Here is an 18,812-nt window from a genome sequence, read left to right on the forward strand (position 1 = left end):
AGAGAAGGAATGGGTGACGTTTCGGGTCGAGACCTTCAGACTGACGTCAGGGGAGAGGGCGGGACAAAGAAAGGATGTAGTTGGAGATAGGAAGACAGGGGGGAGAACTGGGAAGGGGGAGGGGGAAGAGAGGGACAGAGGAGCTATCTAAAGTTAGAGAAATCAATGTTCATACGGCTGGGGTGTAAGCTGCCCAAGCGAAATATGGACATAAGTTCAAGGTGTGAGGGGGGAAAGATTTAATAGGAACCTGAGGGGGGTGACATTTACACTCAAGATGTCACTACCTGACTCTAGTAGGTATAGGGCCATGGAGTCCTGGCCCTTCAGCCCACTTTGCCCATGCCGACCAAGATGCCCCATTTACGCTGGTTTCACCTGCCCACATTTGGCCTCTAAATCTTCCTACTTGGAAAGAGCTGCCAGAGGAGGAGTTGGGGGCAGCATTTCGAAGCAACTTGGATGAATAGGAAAGGTTCAGAGGGATATGGGCCCAAACGTGGCCAAATGGAACTATCTCAAGTTTAATAGGCTTCTGTAAACCGGCTTCTACGGACTCGTTGGGCCGTGGGGCCTGTTTTCCGTGCTGTATCTCCAAAGTCTAAAGACTCTAGTTACATTAATCACAGATTTCATTTTGAACGTTAAAGAATGAATTTTCAGGGGCTTAGATTTTTTAGATTTAGAGATACAGCGCGGAACAGGCCCTTCGGCCCACCGGGTCCGCGCCGTCCCAGCGATCCCCGCACATTAACACTATCCTACACACACTAGGGACAATTTTTACATTTTACCCAGTCAATTAACCTACATACCTATACGTCTTTGGAGTGTGGGAGGAAACCGAAGATCTCAGAGAAACCCACGCAGGTCAACGGGGAGAACGTACAAACTCCGTACAGACGGCACCCGTAGTCAGGATCGAACCTGAGTCTCAGGCGCTGCATTCGCTGTAAGGCAGCAACTCTACCGCTTGCGCCACCGTGCCGCCCGGCTTGTATAATTCACCAGTGTCAAATTTCCACAGAGGATGCATTCTGGAAAATTTGCACAGCTTTGCAATGCCAAGCAGTGTGTTGCCATGGAGTGTACTGTACCAGTTACCTTATTCCATATTTAAGATAGATTGATTATTAATAATACACTCACTGCTGGTTTAGATTGAAGCAGAAAAGATCCCAGCAATTGCCAATAAGAACCAATGGATGCAGTAGCATTGATTACTTGTCATTACTAATAACCCTGATTACTAATAGTCAGTCTGAAGAAGGGTCTCGACCCGAAACATCACACCATTCCCTCTCTCCCGAGATGCTGACTGACCTGCTGAGTAACTCCAGCATTTTGTGAATAAATACCTTCGATTTGTACCAGCATCTTGCAGTTATTTTCTTACACTGATAACCCAGGGATCGGGGACAATAGACAATAGGTGCAGAGGGAGGCCATTCGGCCCTTCGAGCCAGCACCGCCATTCAATGTGGTCATGGCTGATCATTCTCAATCAGTACCCCCGTTCCTGCCTTCTCCCATACCCCCTGACTCCGCTATCCTTAAGAGCTCTATCTAGCTCTCTCTTTAATGCATTCAGAGAATTGGCCTGCCACTGCCTTCTGAGGCAGAGAATTCCACAGATTCACAACTCTCTGACTGAAAAAGTTTTTCCTCATCTCAGTTCTAAATGGCCTACCCCTTTTTCTTAAACTGTGGCCCCCTGGTTCTGGACTCCCCCCAACATTGGGAACATGTTACCTGCCTCTAACGTGTCCAACCCCTTAATAATCTTATAAGAAAATAACTGCAGATGCTGGTACCAAATCGAAGGTATTTATTCACAAAATGCTGGAGTAACTCAGCAGGTCAGGCAGCAATCTCGGGAGAGAAGGAATGGGTGACGTTTCGGGTCGAGACCCTTCGTCAGACTAATAATCTTATACGTTTCTGGGACTAGCACTATCCCACACACAAGGGACAATTTACAATTTTGCCGAAGCCAATTGACCTACAAACCTGTACATCTGTGGAGAGTGGAAGGAACCCGGAGAAAACCCACGCAGCCACAGGGAGAACGTACAAACCCCGTAAAGACAGCACCCGATGTCAGGATCGAACCTGTGTCTCAAAGCAGCAATTCTACCGCCGCGCCACTGTGTCCTTAATGAAATCTGTGACCAATACAATTAGAGTCATGTTGCTCAAAGATTTATGTTGCAGCAGTGTTGGGCACACTTGAAGTTGTTTCTTTCAGAGATTCCTGAGGCTGTATAGAATATTGTATATTGTAAAGGATTGTCTCCACTGCGCCCTTGCTTGTTTAAACAAAGCCCCTCTCTGTTTTATTGCAGGCAGTATAGTGTACCTCGGGATGATGCTGGGAGCCATTTTCTGGGGTGGTTTAGCGGACAAGATGGGCCGTCGACAAGCCCTCATTATTTGTATGTCCGTCAATGGATTCTTCGCCTTTCTATCATCTTTTGTCCAGGGTTACGGCCTCTTCCTCTTCTGTCGATTCTTTGCTGGATTCGGGTAAGATCAGTCACCATGGCTGCACCTTTCCGCTGGTGCCGTTACACTATAACTATATTTCAAAACCTGTATCTTGCTGTCAACCATTGCAAAAAAACCTTGTGCATTATGAGATGCCTTTGAGTGATAGAGTGATACAGCGTGGAAACAGGCCCTTTGGCCCAACTTGCCCACACCGACCAACATATCCCATCTACACTGGTTCCACCTGCCTGCGTCTGGTCCATATCCCTCCAAACCTGTCCTATCCATGTACCTGTCTAACTGTTACTTAAACGTTGGGATATGTTGAAAGACTGGAGCGACTAGGCTTGTTTACACTGGAATTTAGAAGGATGAGAGGAGATCTTATCGAAACGTATAAGATTATTAAGGGGTTGGACACGTTAGAGGCAGGAAACATGTTCCCAATGTTGGGGGAGTCCAGACCAAGGGGCCACAGTTTAAGAATAAGGGGTAGGCCATTTAGAACGGAGATGAGGAAAAACTTTTTCAGTCAGAGAGTTGTGAATCTGTGGAATTCTCTGCCTGAGAAGGCAGTGGAGGCCAATTCTCTGAATGCATTTCAGAGAGAGCTAGATAGAGCTCTTAAGGACAGCGGAGTCAGGGGGTATGGGGAGAGAGCAGGAACGGGGTACTGATTGAGAATGATCAGCCATGATCACATTGAATGGCGGTGCTGGCTCGAAGGGCCGAATGGCCTACTCCTGCACCTATTGTCTATTGTCTATTGTCACTGGCTCAACTACCTGCTCCGGCAGATTATTCCATACACCCACCACCCTTTGTGTGAAAATGTTACCCCTCGGATTCCTATTACATCTTTTCCACCTTAAATCTATGTCCTCTGGTCCATGATTCCTCTACTCTGGGCAAGAGGCTCTGTGCATCTACCCGATCTATTCCTCTCATGATTTTATCCACCTCTATAAGATCACCCCTCATCCTCCTGCGCTCCAAGGAATAGAGACCCAGCCTACTCAACCTCTCCCCATAGGTCACACCCTCTAGTCCTGTTTTACTTGAGTTGCTTTGATGAACTGTACTGTATGTATCCCATTTATACCTTACCTTTGAAGAAATGACATATATGGAGATTTGAGATAAGCACATGATGGGCTAAGGATAGAAAGTGAACGTGCAATCCTCTGCCACAGAAGGTTGTGGTGGTTAAATCGCTCAATATCCTTACAAAGGAGATGGATGGAAGTCAACACAAGCAGCGTCATGCATCTCTCTCTCTCTCTCTCTCTCTCTCTCTCTCTCTCTCTCTCTCTCTCTCTCTCTCTCTCTCTCTCTCTCTCTCTCTCTCTCTCTCTCTCTCTCTCTTTTTCTCTCTTTTTCTCTCTTTCTCTCTCTCTCTTTCTTGCTCGTTATCTCTCTTTCTCTCTTTTCCTTTTATCTTTTTCACTCCCTCCCCTTTCATCATATTGTAATTTGAGGATGCAGTGAGCAGGCCAGGCTGCATTAGGGAGAATCTGCTAATGTAGTGTATTTGGTTTTATTAAAATGCCTTACAGATGAGGGCAGAAGGGAAGCCCTCCTGAGTTTAGGATAATGTATAGCCTTTGATAGAGGTGGGCGTACCTAGAGCAGCACTGGAGGTAGTGTAACTGCCTCACAGCCCCAGCGACCCGGGTTTGATTCTATCTTTCGACTTTAGAGATACAACGTTGTCACAGGCCCTATGGCTCACCAAGTCCATGCTGCCCAGCGATCACCCCGTAAACCAGCACTGCCACGGTGGCGGTCACGGTGGTGCAGCGGTAGAGTTGCTACCTTACAGCGCTTGCAGCACCGGAGACCCGGGTTCGATCCCAACTAAGGGCGCCGTCTGTACAGAGTTTGTACGTTCTCCCCGTGACCGCGTGGGTTTTCTCCAAGATCTTCGGTTTCCTCCCACACCCCAAAGACGTACAGGTTTATAGGTTAATTGGCTTGGTGTAAGTGTAAATTGTCCCTAGTGTGTGTAGGATAGTGTTAATATGCGGGGATCGCTTGGCTGAAGGGCCTGTTTCCGCGCCGTTTCTCTAAACTATCCTACACACTAGGGACAATTTACAATTTACAGAAGCCAACATGTTTAAGAAACAGTTCACCAGATACACGGCTAGGACAGGTTTGGAGGGATATGGGCCAAACGCGGGCAGGTGGGACTAGTGTAGCTGGGACATGTTGGCCGATGTGGGCAAGTTGGGCTGAAGGGCCTGTTTCCATGATGTATCACTCTATGACTCTTTGACTTTCTTTCTGCACATAAATTTGAAATTGCTCTGTACATAACCACCTAGGATGTGTTCATGCATCAGCCACGCATTGATGGAACAACATGTACCCTGTTCCTGGATAAGGATGGCATATTTTCTCCCTTTGAAGTATGTTAATGAAACAGCTGGGTTTTTAAGGTTTTTTTTTGCATGACAACCATTGTTGATTATAGTTTTATTTTTTTATATTTGCTTCAGGCGATTAACAATTTAAATTCCTCAGCTATCATGATTGGGTTTGTTAAAGGCTCTCGGGTTAGTTTCGTTTTATTTTAGAGATGCAGCGTTTAAACGGGCCCCTTGGCCCATTGAACCTATACCCACCAACGATCCAGAACAAGGGGCCACAGTTTAAGAATAAGGGGTAGGACATTTAGAACTGAGATGAGGAAAAACTTTTTCAGTCAGAGAGTTGTGAATCTGTGGAATTCTCTGCCTCAGAAGGCAGTGGAGGCCAATTCTCTGGATGCTTTCAAGAGAGAACTAGATAGAGCTCTTAAGGATAGCGGAGTCAGGGGGTATGGGGAGAAGGCAGGAACGGGGTACTGATTGAGAATGATCAGCCATGATCACATTGAATGGCGGTGCTGGCTCGAAGGGCCGATTGGCCTCCTCCTGCACCTATTGTCTATTGTCTATTGTCTATTGTTACCCATACACTATTTCTATCCTATATACAAGGGACGATTTACAGAAGCCAATTGTCCTACAAATCTGCACGACTTTGGGAAATGGGAGCAGCAGAGAAGGGAATGGCAGCAGAGTGGTGCAGCGGTAGAGTTGCTGCCTCACAGCGCCAGAGATTCGGGTTCTGACTATGGGTGCTGCCTGTGGGTTCTCCCCGTGACCACGTGGGCTTTCTCCGGGTGCTCCGGTTACCTCCCACACTCTAAAGACGTGGAGGTTTGTTGGTTAATTGGCTTCTGCACATTGTCCCTAGGACGGTGCTAGTATACGGGGTGATGGCTGGCCGGCGCAGGCATGCTGTTTCTCTGAAGTCTGACGTGTCAAATCACCCGGAGAAAACCCACGCGGCCACAGGGAGAATGGAGGACCCCGGTTCTCTAGCGCTGTAAGGCAGTAGCTCTGTGTCGTCCTTTGTTTATTGGAAAGATCTCTGAGAAAACCCACGCAGGTCAAGGGGAGAACGTACGGACTCCGTACAGACAAGCACCCGTAGTGGAATGTTGGCCTTCGTGACAGGAGGAGTTGAGTATCAGAGCAAAGAGGTCCTTCTGCATTTGTACAGGGCCCTAGTGAGACCACACCTGGAGTACTGTGTGCAGTTTTGGTCTCCAAATTTGAGGAAGGAGATTCTTGCTATTGAGGGCGTGCAGCGTAGGTTCACGAGGTTAATCCCCGAAATGGCGGGACTGTCGTATGTTGAAAGACTGGAGCGCCTGGGCTTGTATACACTGGAATTTAGAAGGATGAGAGGGGATCATTGAAACATATAAGATTATTAAGGGACATGCTTAGAGGCAGGAAACATGTTCCCAATGTTGGGGGAGTCCAGAACCAGGAGTCTCAGTTTAAGAATAAGGGATCGGCCATTTAGAACGGAGATGAGGAAAAACTTTTTCACTCAGAGAGTTGTAAATCTGTGGAATTCTCTGCCTCAGAAGGCAGTGGAGGCCGATTCTCTGGATGCTTTCAAGAGAGAGTTAGTTAGAGCTCTTAATGATGGCGGAGTCAGGGGGTATGGGGAGAAGGCAGGAATGGGGTACTGATTGTGGATGATCAGCCATGATCACATTGAATGGCGGTACTGGCTCGAAGGGCCGAATGGCCTCCTCCTGCACCTATTGTCTATTGTCAGGATTGAACCCGGGTGTCATCAGCTTCCTCAATAGTTTCTCTGATGCTCATTTTGAACCCATTTCCAAGGAATGGAATGGTTAGCATAGAGTTGTTCCATAGCTACAAAGATATTTTGTGCAGTGTTTAATGGAGTTTCTAACCAGGCAACTGGATTCTCTACACTCATTAATGTTGAATTGGAAAGAAAACACACCATTTTCATCTTGCAAATATTTGTTTGAATTCTGGCGGCTAATATGGAGAAGCAACTTCCTGCTTTTTGTCAGAGATCAGTTTAACCAGAGAGTGCAGTTAATATTTCATGTTGCACTGACATGGTGGCGCAGCGGTAGAGTTGCTGCCTTACAGCGCCAGAGACCCGCGTTCAATCCTGACTACGGATGCTTGTCTTTACGGAGTTTGTACGTTCTCCCCGTGACCTGCGTGGGTTTTCTCCGAGATCTTTGGTTTCCTCCCACACTCCAAAGACCATATAACCATATAACCATATAACAATTACAGCACGGAAACAGGCCCGTTCGGCCCTACCAGTCCACGCCGACCACTTTCTCTGACCTAGTCTCATCTACCTACTCTCAGACCATAACCCTTCAATCCCCTCCCATCCATATACCTATCCAATTTACTCTTAAATAATAAAATCGAGCCTGCCTCCACCACTTCCACCGGAAGCCCATTCCACACAGCCACCACCCTCTGAGTAAAGAAATAACCCCTCATGTTACCCCTAAACTTTTGTCCCTTAATTCTGAAGTTATGTCCCCTTGTTGGAATCTTCCCCACTCTCAAAGGGAAAAGCCTACCCACGTCAACTCTGTCCGTCCCTCTTAAAATTTAAAAAACCTCTATCAAGTCCCCCCTCAACCTTCTACGCTCCAAAGAATAAAGACCCAACCTGTTCAACCTCTCTCTGTAGCTTAAGTGCTGAAACCCAGGCAACATTCTAGTAAATCTCCTCTGTACCCTCTCCATTTTGTCGACATCCTTCCTATAATTTGGCGACCAGAACTGCACACCATACTCCAGATTCGGCCTCACCAATGCCCTGTACAATTTCAACATTACATCCCAACTTCTATATTCGATGCTCTGATTTATAAAGGCAAGCATACCAAATGCCTTCTTCACCACCCTATCCACATGAGATTCCACCTTCAGACGTACAGGTTTGTGGGCTTATTGGCTTGGTATAAATATATAATTATCCCTAGTGTGTGTATGATAGTGTTAGTGTGCAGGGATCGCTGGCCGGTGGGCCGAAGGGCCTGTTTCCGTGCTGTATCTCTAAACCAAATGTAAACTAAACCTCATCAAAGGATTAGCAAAGAAGGGTCTCGACCCGACACGTCACCCATTCCTTCTCTCCAGAGATCCCCGCTGAGTTACTGCAGCATTTTATGTCTCTCGTCAAAGGACTACTGCGTAATGCTAAACTGAGAGGTAGAGGGCATAGAGCGGACATTGGACTCTGTCTCTGGAACTGATGCCCGACAATGCTGAGAACTATATTCTGCACTCTGTATCCTGCTCCTTGCTCAACGGAATCAAGGAATATTGGGAAAAAGCAGGAACAGGTTACTGATTCGGGATGATCAGTCATGATCGTGTTCAGCGTAGGTTTACTAGGTTAATTCCCGGAATGGCGGGACTGTCGTATGTTGAAAGACTGGAGCGACTAGGTTTGTATACACTGGAATTTAGAAGGATGAGAGGGGACCTTATCGAAACGTATAAGATTATTAAGGGGTTGGACATGTTAGAGGCAGGAAACATGTTCCCAATGTTGGGGGAGTCCAGAACCAGAGGCCACAGTTTAAGAATAAGGGGTAGGCCATTTAGAACAGAGATGAGGAAACACTTTTTCAGTCAGAGAGTTGTGAATCTGTGGAATTCTCTGCCTCAGAGGGCAGTGGAGGCCAATTCTCTGAATACATTCAAGAGAGAGCTAGATAGAGCTCTTAAGGATAGCGGAGTCAGGGGGTATGGGGAGAAGGCAGGAACGGGGTACTGATTGAGAATGATCAGCCATGATCACATTGAATGGCGGTGCTGGCTCGAAGGGCCGAATGGCCTACTCCTGCACCTATTGTCTATTGTCTATTGTCTATTGTCTATTGTCTAATGGCGGTGCTGGCTCGAAGGGCCGAATGGCCTTCTCCTGCACCTATAGACAATAGGTGCAGGAGGTGGCCATTCGGCCCTTCGAGCCAGCACCGCCATTCAATGTGATCATGGCTGATCATTCTCATTCAGTACCCCGTTCCTGCTTTCTCCCCATACCCCCTGACTCCGCTATCCTTAAGAGCTCTATCTAGCTCTCTCTTGAATAGACAATTGAATAGACCTATTTTCTATGCTTCCACATATTGTACTTGATTATGGATTGATATTACTCATGTATAGCATGTTCTGATTGGACTGGATAGCGTGCGAAAGAAAGCTTTTCACTGTAGCTCAGTACGCATGACAATAATGAACCTAAACTTAAACCTAACACATTTTCCTTTGTGAATGAAGGATTGGAGGAGCAGTTCCGATCGTGTTTGCCTACTTTGCTGAGGTCCTGGCCCGGGAGAAGCGGGGTGAGCACCTTAGCTGGCTGTGCATGTTCTGGATGATCGGAGGGATCTACGCATCTGCCATGGCCTGGGCCATCATTCCTCACTACGGTAAGATAACAAAACAATCATTGCCAAAGCACAGCACGGACTATTGCGAATTGCAGGAACCGTGAAATTGCAGTTGTACAGGGCCCAAGTGAGACCGCACCTGGAGTACTGTGTGCAGTTTTGGCCTCCAAATTTGAGGAAGGATATTCTTGCTATTGAGGGTGTGTAGCGTAGGTTTACTAGGTTAATTCCCGGAATGGCGGGACTGTCATATGTTGAAAGACTGGAGCGACTAGGCTTGTTTACACTGGAATTTAGAAGGATGAGAGGAGATCTTATCAAAACATATAAGGTTATTAAGGGGTTGGACACGTTAGAGGCAGGAAACATGTTCCCAATGTGGGGGGAGTCCAGAACAAGGGGCCACGGTTTAAGAATAAGGGGTAGGCCATTTAGAACTGAGATGAGGAAAAACGTTTTCAGTCAGAGAGTTGTGAATCTGTGGAATTCTCTGCCTCAGAAGGCAGTGGAGGCCAATTCTCTGAATGCAGTCAAGAGAGAGCTAGACTCCAGTGAAAACAAGCCTAGTCTTTTCAATCTTTCCTCATATGACAGTCCCGCCATCCCAGGGATCAATCTCGTGAACATACGCTGCACCGCCTCAATTACAAGGATGTCCTTCCTCAAATTAGGAGACCAAAACTGTACACAATACTCCAGATGTGGTCTTACCAGGGCCCTGTACAACTTCAGAGGAACCTCTTTACTCCCATACTTTACTCCTATACTCCTATATTTACTCCTTACTCCTATAACCTACTTTGTAGGTTAATTGGCTTCGGTAAGAATTGTAAATTATCCCTAGTGTGTAGGATAGTGCTAGTGTATGGGGAACGCTGGTTGGCGTGGACTCGGTGGGCCGAAGGGCCTCCCAAGCGCTGTATCTCTAAAGGTTCTTCTTCAGAGGAAGACATGAATAGTTCAAGTTCCAGTGACTCAGATCATCCCTGTCCACCTCATGGTCACAGAATCTTGTTGCTACTCAATAGGCAATAACTCACACATTTAGTTTGTGGTGAGTGTATGAGTGATTTTTGTTTTAAATGGCAGCTGGCATCCAAGAGAATGGTGCATTGCTCAGTCACGTTTGGGTTGTTTTTTCTGGAATGTCAAAGGCTGAGGGGGAGACGTGATTAAACTAAGGAAAACTAGCAGAGGCATAGATAGGGTGGAGCCATAGACGGGCTGAACTTTTTTCCCCAGAGTGGAAATGTGAAGGACTAGCAGCCGCAAGGTGAGAGGGGCTGAGTTTAAGGGAGGTGCACATGACAAGATTTTGACACTGAGAGTAACAGGTGCCGGGAACAGGCTGCCAGGGATGGTGGTGGATGGAGATATGATGGTGGCATTTAGGAGTCTTTTGGATAAGGACATGGAATAGAGGGATATGGGTCATGTGCTAGATGCAGGAAGATTGTTCCTGATGTTGGGGAAGTCCAGAACAAGAGGTCACAGTTTAAGGATAAGGGGGAAGTCTTTTGGAACCGAGATGAGAACGTTTTTTTTCACACAGAGAGTGGTGAATCTGTAGAATTCTCTGCCACAGAAGGTAGTTGAGGCCAGTTCATTGGCTATATTTAAGAGGGAGTTAGATGTGGCCCTTGTGGCTAAAGGGATCAGGGGGTATGGAGAGAAGGCAGGTACGGGATACTGAGTTGGATGATCAGCCATGATCATATTGAATGGCGGTGCAGGCTCGAAGGGCCGAATGGCCTACTCCTGCACCTATTTTCTATGTTTCTATGTTTCTATGTGCGGGCAGAGCTGATTAAGTTAACTTGGCATTCAGTTTGGCGTGAACATTATGTGGCCGAAGGGCCTATTCTTGAGCTGTACAGTTCTGTTCTAATGCTTCTTGTCCCCAACCTAAACGTTCTTCCGCTATTGCTGATGAAAAAATAATTGAAGTCTACAACGACACTACAGCAAATGTGCGTCCCTCAGAATAAGCATGCAAAATGAGTCTTAAAAAAGAAAGGAAAGTAGTAACAAAATTAACAACCAAGCTAACATGAATATGTTTTGGAGAAAGAGAATGGGGACCTATAAAAGATGGATGACTGTGAGACTGACGTACAAAAACAAAATAATAGAAGCATTGATTACATATATGGTACCTTTATCTGCTTTAACAGTAAATGCGAAAAAAAACTTAATGATGCACGAAAGCCTAAAATAAGTGGAACCGATTGGACTTTTGCAAAGTGAGCTAAAAGTAAGATTTCAAGAAAAACCTTGCAGCGTGTGTAAGATCTAAAGCAATCTTTAGATTTCCATCCTAACTAGCGCCTGTGGAGTGAGAAGAGCAGAGTTAATGTTATAGGTTAAGAACATATCCCCACAATTGGTCAGTCCTGCCACAAACAAGTTATTTTAAATTGTTGAATTAACAGCTGGGGTGGATAATGTGCCCAGTCAAAAAATTAGATGCTGTACCTTAAGTTTACGTTTGTCCATGTTGAAACACAAGTGTGTGTCTGTGTCGGGCATAAATTACGTGAATAGCACAAAACGTACACAACGTTTTTCACCTGTACCTTGCTACAGGTGACAATAATAAAGCCATACAAACGCTAGAGAGACCAAGAGGTCCAAAGTTGGAGAATTAAAATGACAGGCACTTAAATTTAAGGGACGCCCCCAATGACTGAACAGAGAAGTTCCTCTATAGATGAGGCTCTCACTAGGGTCTCTTCTACATCCCGCAGCTCCGCTCTTGCTCCCCCTCCCCCCACTCGCAACAAGGACAGAATCCCCCTTGTTCTCACCTTCCACCCCACCAGCCAGCGGATCCAACAAATCATCCACCAACATTTCCATCACCTACAACGGGACCCCACCACTGGCCATACCTTCCCATCCCCTCCCCTCTCTGCGTTCCGCAGAGACCGTTCCCTCCGTAACTCCCTGGTCCATTCGTCCCAAACTACCCCAACCCCGGGCACTTTCCCCTGCAACCGCACAAGATGCAACACCTGTCCCTTTACCTCCCCCCTCAACTCCATCCAAGGACCCAAACAGTCTTTCCAGGTGAGACAAAGGTTCACCTGCACCTCCTCCAACCTCATCTATTGTATCCGCTGCTCCAGATGTCAACTTATTTACATCGGCGAAACCAAACGCAGGCTCGGCGATCGCTTCGCTCAACACCTGTGCTCGGTCTGCGTTGGCCAATCTGATCTCCCGGTGGCTGAGCACTTCAACTCCCCCTCCCATTCCCAGTCTGACCTTTCTGTCATGGGCCTCCTCCAGTGCCAAAGTGAGGCCCACCGGAAATTGGAGGAACAGCACCTCATATTTCGCCTGGGCAGCTTGTATGAACATCGACTTCTCCAACTTTAGATAGTTCCTCTGTCCCTCTCTTCCCCTCCCCCTTCCCAGATCTCCCTCTATCTTCCTGTCTCCACCTATATCCTTCCTTTGTCCCGCCCCCCTGAAATCAGTCTGAAGAAGGGTCTCGACACGAAACGTCGCCCATTCCTTCTCTCCTGAGATGCTGCCTGACCTGCTGAGTTACTCCAGCATTTTGTGAATAAATACCTTCGATTTGTACCAGCATCTGCAGTTATTTTCTTATACTTATATTATATTTAGGATTCTTTAAAAAAAATATATATATATATAATAGAACCTTTCATTGCCTCTATCTACAGTGGGTTTGAAGTTGTGACTGGAGATGTAGGGATAGCACTTCAGACTACATGTAACCCAATTTCCTTGAAAGCAGTTTTCCATTTAGCCAGAGATGTGTCATAGTAGATTATCCATGCACTGTTGCACTTGTGTAACTTTATATCTGAATTGCAGTCCCTTTTGCTGGACTACAATCAGAATTACCTCCTATCTATTGCAACATACTTTTGTACAGCTAACCATCCTGTTATTTTCTTTCGTAAACAAACCGTACCTACGAGTCTGTGAAGGGCAAGCATGCAAGGGTCCTGTATCTTCCTCCCGAACAGACGGCGGCTATTTTCAGCCACGGAACAATTTGTTGGAGCTGATTATCTCGACAGAAAATACATTTTCTTGGCTCTCATCCAGACCAGTGCTTGAGAGGTATTGAACCTCATCGAGTGTCACTCCTGCCTTGCTGAAATGTTTCGTTTAGGGATACAACATGAAAACAAGCCCCTTGGCACACATTGACCATCAATCACCCATTCACACCAGAAGAAGTAGTCTCGACCCAAAACATCATCCATTCGTTCTCTCCAGAGGTGCTGCCTGACACGTTAAGTTACTCCAGCATTTTGTGTCTATCTTCAGTGTAAACCAGCATCTGCACAGAGCCACCAGTTTTGGCCCCATTTTCAAGTCCCAGTTTGTAAGTGCAGGGTTCGTGACCTGACCATGAAGGCATACAACTACACGCAATTAGCACGGTGGCAGCCCGCCAGGGTGGCATGGTAATGCAGCGGTAGAGTCGCTGCCTTACAGCGCCAGAGTCCCGGGTTTGATTCCAATTACGGGTGCTGTCTGTATGGAGTTTGCACGTTCTCCCGAAGATAGGCACAAAATGCTGGAGTAACTCAGCGGGACAGGCAGCATCTCTGGAGAGAAGGAGTGGGTGACGTTCGAGACCCATCTTCAGACTGATGTCCTTCTCTCCAGAGATGCTGCCTGTCCCGCTGAGTTACTCCGGCATTTTGTGTCTATCTTCGATTTAAACCAGCATCTGCAGTTCCTTCCTACACATTTTGTACGTTCTCCCCGTGACCTGCGTGGGTTTTCTCTGGGTGCTCCCGTTTCCTCCTCGCACAGTCCAAAGACGTACTGGTTTTCCAGGTTAATTTGGCTTCGGTAAAAGAATTGCAAGTTGTCCCGAGTGTGTAGGATAGTGCTAGTGTTCGGCAATCGCTGGTCGGTGCGGACTCGGTGGGCCCAAAACCCTCTGTCCACATTGTATCTCTAAACCAAAGATACAAGAGGAACAAGTTAGACCACTCGACCCTAAAAACCGTAGTATGTCATGGCGCCATTTTAGTAGGCAGAAACTTGCAGAAACATTTTAAAAGAAAAATAACAAAAATCTGTGAATTGATGGATGAGATATATTCTGCATGTTATGGTTTCATCACACATACTGTTCCCCCAAAACACTGATTACACTGTGAGAGGCATAGGGAATGGCGGGTTTTGCCTACTAAAATGGCGGACGTTACGCTCCTTTGCGTACTACACTTCAGTATGCGCGATTTCAACTGAGTGTTCATCTTGCTCCTCTAGTATCTTTGCTCTAAACTAAACTAAACTAAGCTAAGCTAAACCACCAATGAGAAGGAAAGATTCAAATAAAAAAGAGGGATGATAACATCAAAGGTCAACTCAAATGATTCTGCAAAGGCCGAACCCTAAACATAGTGTGGTCATTGCAGGCTTTAACTCTTCACACCTCATTTATATTCTTGCCATATCCAGCACCTCTCCCACCTGAAGATAGACAATAGACAATAGGTGCAGGAGGAGGCCATTCGGCCCTTCGAGCCAGCACCGCCATTCAATGTGATCATGGCTGATCATACTCAATCAGTACCCCGTTCCTGCCTTCTCCCCATACCCCCTGACTCCGCTATCCTTAAGAGCTCTATCTAGCTCTCTCTTGAATGCATTCAGAGAATTGGCCTCCACTGCCTTCTGAGGCAGAGAATTCCACAGATTCACAACTCTCCGACTGAAAAAGTTTTTCCTCATCTCAGTTCTAAATGGCCTACTCCTTATTCTTAAACTGTGGCCCCTTGTTCTGGAACATGTTTCCTACGTCTAACGTGTCCAACCCCTTAATAATCTTATACGTTTCGATAGGATCTCCTCTCATCCTTCTAAATTCCAGTGTATTCAAGCCTAGTCGCTCCAGTCTTTCAACATATGACAGTCCCGATAGAGTCACACAGTTTTGCGAATAGGCCTGTCACTGCTACAGAATTACCGACACGTGTGAATAAAAGATGATCACAGACAAGGATAAAGAAGTCTGTAGATCTTATGTTGGTGGGATCCAGTTATTGAACGACAGTGTAGAAATGATCCCTTCTCCGTGGATGGTAGACACAAAATGCTGAAGTAACTCAGCGGGTCAGGCAGCATCTCAGGACAGAAGGAATGGGTGACTTTTCGGGTCGGGAATCCTCTCCAGGCAGCATTTCAGGAGAGGATTCCTTCTCTCCTGAGATGCTGCCTGACCCGCCGAGTTACTCCAGCACTTTGTGTCTACCTTATTTGAACCAGCATCTGCAGTTATTTTCCTGCACATCTTCTCCACGGATTGTCACCTTGTCGTGGTGGAGAAGCTTGTGTGGTCCTGAGATCCTGAGAGCGATGCCGTCCGGAACTACGCTCCAGGTAGGGCCACCCATGGCGGTAAGGTCAAGGGTGGAGATCCCTGACAAAGAGCAACGCAACCAAGACCTCAACGGTGGAACAAGCAGAGGATGATGGCTGACTTCAGTGGAGCGTCACAACGGCTGGGAAGGCGGATGAAGGCTGCAGCAGAAAAGGGTCCCCGGTCGTCTTGGATTCCATGCCTCTGGATCCTGACCCAGATCTGTCAAGGACCGTGTGGTGGCTGTCTGTGCACCAGTCTCCGCACGTTAAACAAAGTCAAGCCCAGGCATCCTAAAGAACAGTCATACTCGCTTCGAGTGACCGCCAATGATGACGGAAATGATCCATGGGTTTTCCATGACAACAATCTGAAGCCGAACAAGAGTCCTCACAACTTTGTTTTATTTGACCCCCAAGATTACAAATCTGGAACAGTAACAGATAGAGTCAATTATTGCTCGGTCTCTGAAATCGTTGAATTGGTGCTAAAACTGTCAGAAGGTAACACACTATTTCTCAAACGTACGTAAGCAAGGACACATTACAAGGACACATTGGCTGGGGAGGTCAAGTTCACAAAATCATGATGTTCTCAGTGCAATATAAAGCAAAAGTCTCCAAAAATACGTAGTAGAAATGAAAAGTGATCCAGATTTTGCACTAAACCAAATGTCCAACAAGATCAAGGCACACCCAAAATAATTAGCATAAGTGGAGGTTATAGGAAGGCTGGAGAATGGGGCTAGGAGGGAGAGATGGATCAGCCATGATTGAATGGTGGAGTAGACTGAATGGGCCGAATGGCCTAATTCTGCTCCTGTCACTTCTGATCTTATGAAATGGTATAACGGTGTGATGGCAAATTCCCATACAAAGCCATGCTGACTATCCCTGACCAGCTCCCAGCTTTCCGTAAATGTACATAAAACCTATAACTTGGCTCACCGGCATATAGTTACCTAACTTATCCCTGCTGGGCTTCTTAAGTAAAGAAACAACATTAGTTATCCTCCAATCTTCTGCCATTTTACATGCGGTGATAAAAAGGTGCAAAAATCTCTGTAGAAACAAGGAACTGCAGATGTTGGTTAATACACAAAAAGATACAAAGTGCTGGAGTGACTCAGCAAGTCAGGCATCACCTCTGGGGAACATGGATAGGTGATGAAGGGTCTCGACCCGAAACGTCATATGTCCATGTTCTCCAGAGATACTTCCTGACCTTGCTCCATCGCTCTGTTTCCTTTTGAGCAAAAATCTCCGTCAGAACCCCATCTATCTCCTCCCTTGCTCCCCACAGCAACGTTGGATAGACCTCATCCAAAATGCTCTCAAAGCCAAATGACTGGACTCACCCTTCAGAGCTATGGGGAGATGCTCCTTGTAAAAGATTACATAGAAACATAGAAAATAGGTGCAGGAGGAGGCCATTTGGCCCCTTGAGCCAGCACCGCCATTCATTGTGATCATGGCTGATCATCCACAATCAATAACCTGTGCCTGCCTTCTCCCCATATCCCTTGAGTCCACTAGCCCCTAGAGCTCTATCTATTAAATTCATTCATTGAATTGGCAGGGAGGGCTCTGTAAGAATCCGTGTGTGCTCTGTGTCAAAGAAAGATTTTCTTTGGGAAATCTTCTTGCAATGCGGCCAAATGCCCATGGCTGCTCCTAAGGCTGAAGGGTTCTTGGGTTTGAGTTCAGTTTATTGTCACGTGTACCGAGGTACAGTGTAAAGCTTTTGTTGCGTGCTAACCAGTCAGTGAAAAGGCAACACATGATTACAATCGAGCCGTCCACAGTGTACAGATACATGATAACGGGAATAATGTGACAAAACATGTAGTGCAAGTTAAAGTCCAGTGTAGTCCAATCAAAGATAGTTCAAGGGTCTCCAATGAGGTAGACATTAGCTCAGGACTGCTCTCTAGATGTTGGTAGGATGGTTCAGTTGCCTGATAACAGATGGGAAGAAACTGTCCCTGAATCTGGAGGGGTGTGTTTTCACACGGCACGGTAGCGCAGCGGTAGAGTTGCTGCTTTACAGCGAATGCAGCGCCGGAGACTCAGGTTCGATCCTGACTACGGGTGCTGCACTGTAAGGAGTTTATACGTTCTCCCCGTGACCTGCGTGGGTTTTCTCCGAGATCTTCGGTTTCCTCCCACACTCCAAAGACGTACAGGTATGTAGGTTAATTGGCTGGGTAAATGTTAAAAAAAATTGTCCCTAGTGGGTGTAGGATAGTGTTAATGTACGGGGATCGCTGGGCGGCACGGACTTGGTGGGCCGAAAAGGCCTGTTTCCGGCTGTATATATATGATATGATATGATACTGGGATAAACTGTTGGGAATAAGCTGTCCCTGAACCTGTACGTTACAGTTAGTGATAGTAAAAGCAAGTTATTTTGCGTTGAAAATAAGCAGGGTATGTGACACGACTACCCGGATCCATCAGGAGCATCTTAATGTCTGGAACAAAAAAGATTTCTGTGAGAACACAGAAAAATGTTAAATGAGAAGACAGATTTCCCTAGACACAGAGTGTTCAAGTTTGCTGTACTCTGGGTTAACCTGATTTTCAACTGCACAGCACCACTATTGTTTGGAGTTGTATGAGAGAATTTCATGCCCCATATCTTGTAATTGGAGATTGTAAATTCAATTCTACCTACTCAGGGCAAGTTATAAATCAATACTCGTGTCTTATTGTGACCTCTGTGTGGAGTTTGCGCCTACTACCTATGACTGCAAGAGTTTCCTCAGGGTGTTCCAGTTTTCCATATGCATCCAAAAGACGTGCAGGTTTGTAGATTAATTAGCCTCTGTAGAATTGCCCCGTGTGCGTCGGGAGTTGGTGAGAAAGTGGGATAACATAGAACTGTTGTGAACAGGTGATTGGTGGTCAGTGTGGATTCAATGGGCCGAAGGGCCTGTTTCCATGCCGTATCTCCAAACTATGATCCCAATGTTGGGCGAGTCCAGAACCAGGGGCCACAGTCTTTGAATAACGGGGAGGCCATTTAAAACTGAGGTGAGAAGAAACTTTTTCACCCAGAGAGTTGTGAAATTGTGGAATTCTCTGCCACAGAGGGCAGTGGAAGCCAAATCACTGGATGGATTTAAGAGAGAGTTAGATAGAGCTCTGGGGGCTAGTGGAATCAAGGGATATGGGGAGAGGTTGGGCACAGGTTACTGATTGGGGA

The 18,812-nt window shown here is 46.5% G+C and overlaps 1 protein-coding gene across 2 annotated transcripts in view; it reads left to right on the forward strand.

Annotated features, from left to right (window-relative positions):
* Positions 1 to 18,812, forward strand: part of sv2ca (synaptic vesicle glycoprotein 2Ca) — a 170,498-nt gene that overhangs the window by 84,643 nt on the left and 67,043 nt on the right. For both annotated transcript variants that reach the window (XM_078396641.1, XM_078396642.1), the window contains exons 3-4: positions 2,346 to 2,526; positions 9,132 to 9,283. In XM_078396641.1, coding sequence (XP_078252767.1) covers positions 2,346 to 2,526; positions 9,132 to 9,283 — 333 coding nt within the window. The remainder of the gene's footprint in view (positions 1 to 2,345; positions 2,527 to 9,131; positions 9,284 to 18,812) is intronic.

Source organism: Rhinoraja longicauda, chromosome 3 (genome assembly GCF_053455715.1).
Source record: "Rhinoraja longicauda isolate Sanriku21f chromosome 3, sRhiLon1.1, whole genome shotgun sequence".
Classification (NCBI taxonomy): domain Eukaryota; kingdom Metazoa; phylum Chordata; class Chondrichthyes; order Rajiformes; family Arhynchobatidae; genus Rhinoraja; species Rhinoraja longicauda.